The sequence below is a fragment of the Setaria italica genome, chromosome VI, assembly GCF_000263155.2.
Source record: "Setaria italica strain Yugu1 chromosome VI, Setaria_italica_v2.0, whole genome shotgun sequence".
In the NCBI taxonomy this organism is placed as follows: domain Eukaryota; kingdom Viridiplantae; phylum Streptophyta; class Magnoliopsida; order Poales; family Poaceae; genus Setaria; species Setaria italica.
Window position 1 is genome coordinate 29060558 of NC_028455.1, and position 6249 is coordinate 29066806.

The 6249-nt window shown below is 47.5% G+C and overlaps 1 protein-coding gene across 1 annotated transcript; it reads left to right on the forward strand.

The window, feature by feature from the left end:
• Nucleotides 1-3784: 3784 nt before the first annotated feature.
• LOC101762354 (protein GLUTAMINE DUMPER 3) lies at nt 3785-4716 on the forward strand. Its single transcript, XM_004973524.3, has one exon. The coding sequence runs from the start codon at nt 3876-3878 to the stop codon at nt 4392-4394; it is 519 nt and encodes a 172-aa protein (XP_004973581.1). The 5' UTR covers nt 3785-3875; the 3' UTR covers nt 4395-4716.
• Nucleotides 4717-6249: the final 1533 nt, after the last annotated feature.

Consider the following 6249-nt stretch of genomic DNA (forward strand, 5'->3'; position numbering starts at 1 on the left):
TGCCATCAAACTGTGGAAAATTCATCTTTGGTAGTGGTTGTTTATACTCTTTGTAACCAGGATCATCAAAACCACTGTTTCCAAAAGCTCAATGTGGGTGAACAACTTCATCCTTGTGATCAAATTGATGAGATCGATGATGGAAGTCATTACCTTGCTTAGTAAACCTCGGTCTTGGGCTCTCCTCTTCTTCATTCATTGTTGCTTTGCAACCATCTAGAGATAGCTGAGCCACTACTCTGCCTATCTCTGCGATCTACTTTGCTAGTGTGATTTGATCCCGAACTGATTGATCCACCACTTGAGAAGTCAAGTCCAACTGTGCGTTCATCTGCTACTGAGTTGTGTCAATGGCACTGATCTTGGCAAAAAGAAGATCCAAGCTCTCTTGCAGGCTGTCCCAGTGCGAATCATCTGCTTCAGCCCTGCGCGCCATTTTGTCAAGCACCATCTAGGTCTGCACCGACGGATTGGTCGGCGCAGTGATTGAACGTCTTCGAGACTTCCCAATTATGGGCAACAGATGAATCCAACTCCTCAAACGCCACCTGCGAACACACCTTGCACTCCTCCTTCACCTTGAACAGCTTGAGCCAGCTCACCCAGTGTAGGTGTGCCAAGTCAAGACTCCACGCTTGCGATGCGAATTTGGTTCCGGAATTTTACACAGAAACTAGTTCTGCAACCCTCACCAAAACCCTCAGCAAAGAGCATCGCCCGTCGTTGCCACCGCAGAATCGAATTTGACTGACTCACACCTGGAATTTTATGCAGAGATCTGGTCTACAACCCTAGCGAGTATCGAATGACCGTCAAATTTTGGGGAAATTTTGGGTTGTTCTTAACGGATCCAGATGGAAGGGAGGATTTTCCGTGAGTGAGCCACAACCTCCTACCACCACGCGGATCGGACAGAATCCGGAAGACGGGCTCTGGATTATGAACTCTATTCGTGCGAACTGCATTGACAAAATCGAACGGAACGACAAACCCTAGATCAATGTTATCTCTGATACCACTATAACCACCCGTAGGCTCACTGGAGAGATCAACCAGGAGCATGAACAGTATAGCAGGAATCAAAGAGCGCGAATTGGATCTCGGAGGGTAGAGGAGGAAGATCACCTTCCTTTCCTCAGATTCTATTGAACGTTGTTGTCTGAAAGAGAATAGTCCATTCAGTCTGTTACACAGCTGGCTTATACGTCGCTCGTCCCTGGTCATACAGAGCTGGCCTATACGCCGCTCGTCCCTGGTCATGCAGGGCCCACACGTCGGTCACCCACGCACTCACTCTTGCTAGTCTACGTTTCTGTCCCCGCTAGCGTATTCTGGTGATGCGCCTTGTCCTCAGTTGTGAGTTGTGACACGCGAGCCCGGCTGACACAACGTAATATTCGCGCGGCCACCACTTCCAGCGCGGAATCGCCCCCACGTCCATCCGACGCAACGCCGCGCGCACTCGTGCCCCGCCAGGCCGCCAGTGGAGCCGCGTCCCCTCGGCCGGCGCCCGGGCGGGGTGCCGTCGGATGCCACTCGTGCGCGCGGGTTGGTTGCGCGGCGCGTCCACCAACTGTTAAAAATCGGGGGGAAGGACCCGTGATCTACTGCTGCCGCGCGCATGTACGGTACGTGCACCCCCCGCACCCGTGCTCCGAACCACCTATGATCTGGGTTACTGGATCGGGCGTGCGCGTGCCGGGCGGAGTGGTTGAGCGCCTGGGGGGGCACTAGCGCTTGTCTTTTTTGCCGCCATTAGCATATGCACGGGCATATGCCGGCCGCACAAATATGGAGACTGTAAAAATTGTTAGGTATGATCCTTGTTGGGTTGACTCGTCGTCAAAAGTCTGGCCCCATTTAGAGCCTGGTCCGCGGTAAAAAAAAAAATCCCATTTCCATAGGCATTTTGAACATTTTCTCATTTAATTTCCTTTTCTTTTTTTTTCATTTCGTTTCCACGAAATTTCTATAATAGGCTGTTTTACTTGTACCAAGTTAGCAACTAAACTGAGTTCCACCAACAAAAAAAATCTTCATAGTTGTCGTCAGGTGGTTGGCGCACCATATGCTTCGGCAAATATTGGAGATTCATCACAGAGGCAAAGGTTTTTTCTTCTAGAACCCATGGACTAACCGGTGCAGGTGTAAATAAAGAAGAGCGACGTGAAAAAAAAAAGGTTCAAAAAAGGGTAGCAAGTTAGCAAACCGAGTTCCACCAACAAAAAAGATTCATTTTTCTGGACCTCGTTTCCACGGAATTCCTATGATACGTTGTTTTACTGGTAGCAAGTTAGCAAAACAAGTACTACAAGGATCTTCATATTTGTTGTCGTCGCGCGGTTGGCACATCATGCATGCTTCGGCAAATATTGGAGATTCATCTGAGAAGAAAAGGTTTTCTTCTAGAAACCCATGGACTAACCGGTGCATGTGTAAATAAAGAAGAGCGACGTGAAAAAAAGGGGGTCAAAAAAAGGGTAAGACAGAATAGTAGAATCCATCCATTTCCGTTGTTTGCTCATCATTGATCTGATCAACATGGGAAGAGTTGTCCATAAAGGGGCAGAGCAAGTTGCTACTGTCCCGACCTTCATGCATCATCTTATAGCCCCTCAAAGTCATCAAAGGTGAAGACCTGCGTCAAAAAAGTAATTATAGTGTTGGCTAAGTGCTCCAGCCTCTCTCCTCCGGATAAGATTGTGTCCAGGTATCTAAGTAGAATATGAACAGAATCCCACATTGACAGTGTGCACATCACAAGGAAAAAAAGAAGAGATTTGGGTGGGACAGGAATGTCTCTGAGATTTCTGTAAAAAATAGTGCATCACTATGCAGTCAAGATTTTTTTTTTTGAGTAAATGCAGTCAAGATTGTTAAGACCTAATAAGCACACTGGTTGTGGGACTTGTTTCCAAAGTGATTATTTTGCCTAGCGACTAGTTGAAAAAGAGCCTTTTGTGAACCATAGATAAAATCTCTGCTTGCACTAACCATAAGTAACTCGAAGCGCGCGTACGCATAACACATATGCTGTGTAGCACAACATACTGTAACAAAACAACTATGCGACCTAATAATTGCCTGAGCAGTGATTGTTAGCTTCTACATCTATGCATAGATCGACTCCTAAGTTGCAAATCTGCAATTTCTATTGCTTTCACAAAACAAATTTTCAGAGAACCACGATCACGTGTTATATCGATATCAATTTGTTTTATAAGTAGGAAGTAATTTGATGCAAATAACCCTTTTGTTGAGGCCGAAACCCAGCAAGATGAAAGTCCTACCATTTTAAGGGTAGTGCTCTATGCTTAGTGCGATATAACACATAGCGATGCCCTTATCCTGTAGCAACTTAACAATAGTTGGAGATGCACCATTCTTGTGGATAAGTACATCATCCCACATAGTCCAATATAATACTCCTCAAAGGCTAGAATACTCCCAAAACATTTGAGAAAAATGAGTAAAAGTGGCTCTAAAGGAGAAACATAGAGCATAATAGGTTTCCTTTCCATTTTGCATTGCCACCCCTGTGCCAACTCCCATGGTAGTCCAAAAAAGCAAATACTACAGCTTGAGGAGCCCCTTAATGCAATTCTACAACGCAAAAACCATGTAGTGTAGAGTTTGCTCAAATAAAGTGGCTTAGTGACCTCATAATCTATTCTATGCTTTTCTTTTAGCAATTCCACCCAAGCAGTGACAAATTTCCCTCCTTTTTCCCTTTCCCTCCTTATAAATAACCCCTCTACCCGTTGCACTACAGGCTCACACACCATTACAGCAAAGCAAAGCAGAGCAAAAGCTCTCAAGAACTCAAAGCCAGAAGCCCTGAGGATCGGAGAGGCGTACAAGAACAGCAGAAAACAATGAGGCCGGGAGCAGGGTTCAATGTGACGGCGGCAGCGGCAGCGAAGGCCGTGGCCGCGCCAGCGGTCGCCGGCAGCGCCGCGCATTCCGCATGGCACTCGCCGGTGCCGTACCTCTTCGGCGGCCTTGCCGCGATGCTGGGCCTCATAGCCTTCGCCCTCCTCATCCTCGCGTGCTCCTACTGGAAGCTCTCCGGGTACCTGGAGGGTGGCGCCGGCCGCGGCGACGAGGACGGCTCCGGCGCCGACGGCGCGAAGCCGGCGGCCTCGGACCTGCCGCCGCCGATATGGGAGGAGAAGATACTTGTGATCATGGCTGGGGACGTGAAGCCGACGTACCTCGCCACGCCCATGTCGAGCAGGGCGTCCTCCTTTGGAGATCGGAGCAACAAGGGCGATGACGAGGCCGAGAAGAAGGTGCAAGAAGTCGCCATGGCTAGCATCAAGGACGCCGAGCAGAATGGTGAGCACAGTGAGAGCCGGCGAGAAAGAGAGGAGCACCACATCCCTGAGGTGTGAGTTCCACTTTTGAAAAATTTCAGTTTAGGTTTGTTTTGGTTTTCCGATCGGTGAGATGGTGACCAGAGTGGTTTGGAATCGTTAGCGAGACGCCGAAACAAAAGGCAGAACATTTTTGTGTTGGTTTGGTGACCCTGAAAACCATCTCCAAGATAACCCCGACCGAAGTCGTAATTTTGTGGGGTTGTCTATAATTTTTGCAATGACGAACAGAGAAGAATGGGGGGCTGATGAGGCCGTAATTTTGCTCAGTTAAATGTAATTTTTGCTATAATGGGAATGAAATTATAGTATCATGATCGAGAAGCGGATCTTTCCCTAAGGCTTTTGTTTCTTGAGAAAAGATTGTGCTTGGTCGCCTTTTTTTTTCGCTCTCTAGTGAATGGGAGTGGGAATATAGATAACTTTTTCTTATCTCTTTTCTCCTCTTAAGTGGCCAACTGGGATGTTTGTATGCGTGTGTGGGAGTGGGAATCAGGTAGGGCACACACTTTGTTTGTAGGGGCAGTAGAGTAAATCAAGGAGCAAAGTGGATGAGGAGAGGATTATTTGTTTCAGGTAGGACGCCGGACGCGGTGCGTCGATGGGCAAAGTCTCATGATTGCGAATATTATGATCAGGTCAGCAGCAACTAACAACAGTGCAAATATTCTCCCTTTTGGAGGAGAAATGGAGAATTCAGCAGCTGTTTCATTGTGGCACTGTTGTTTTCAGAATATCCAATCAGCCTTATTCTGGAGACAGGGTATAATGAACAGATTCCTGACATGGACGTTTCATGTTCATGGTAAATCTGGGTAAATCGTGTCAACTCGCTCTCAATGTGAGATATCCACCATGAATCCATGATGTTGACGTGCATGGACGTTTCACCCAGATTTACCTGGCAGCACAACTGTACGAGCTAGCGTAGATTAACACAAGAATTTCAGAGTGGTAAAGAATTCGGTGCTGCTACTAGATTTTTCCCTGTTACTTCATTTCCTCAGCACATTGATGAGTGAAATACTTGTTAGCTGCAAATTAGTTTTGAAATCATAATTGTGTTATTCATCTGTTAATCTGTGTGTCTCAGTACTCGGTAGTCCATGTCAAGCAGGCAACCTTCAGCATTAAGAGTTGATGCAAAGCCCACTAAGTCACTAACTACTAGATGGGACGGCAGTATGACATGTCTGCAAATGTTAACACGCCATCAAAATATACTAATCATACAGCATTCATAGTGGTGTGGTTGGAACTTGATAGAGCCAATTCGATCGACAGGCTCTTGTTTGAAGCAAAGAGCTCGTCAAGTCGTCATGGTGCGTCCAATAACCTACGTCCTCACGGATCGGATAAGCATTGTGCTAGCCTGCTAGGTACTTTAGACGTGAGTTTACACTGATCGCTCGCTCTATTATTGCTGCTGGGTTCTGACACCACAAGTTCTAAATCCCAGACAGGTTGCGTTGCCCCGTGCAGTTGTAATCGCTGACGAGAGCCATTTTGCCACCTGCACAGTAGGTGAACTTGGAGCTAGCAGTGCCTCTCCATGTCAAAGCACGGTAGTCGTCAGGTGCGCCGGCGAGCTCGGCGAGGACGACGACGACGTCCTGGGCCGGTCTGGCCATGGCTTTTTTGGTTTCAATTTGGCGATCTGGACACCTAGTGGTTGGCGATTTCTTGGAACAGGAACGCAAAAGAGATGCCGGTGTTAGTGCATGCATGATTGATGGATCCACCCAAACAGTAATTAGCCACAGCGAGCAAGCAAGCTGCTGCTGCTGCTTTATGAAGTCATCCTTCCATCGAGGTAGTGGAGGCCACTTGCACAAGAACTTCCACACCGGAGCGGGGAAAAGGCTCTTTATAG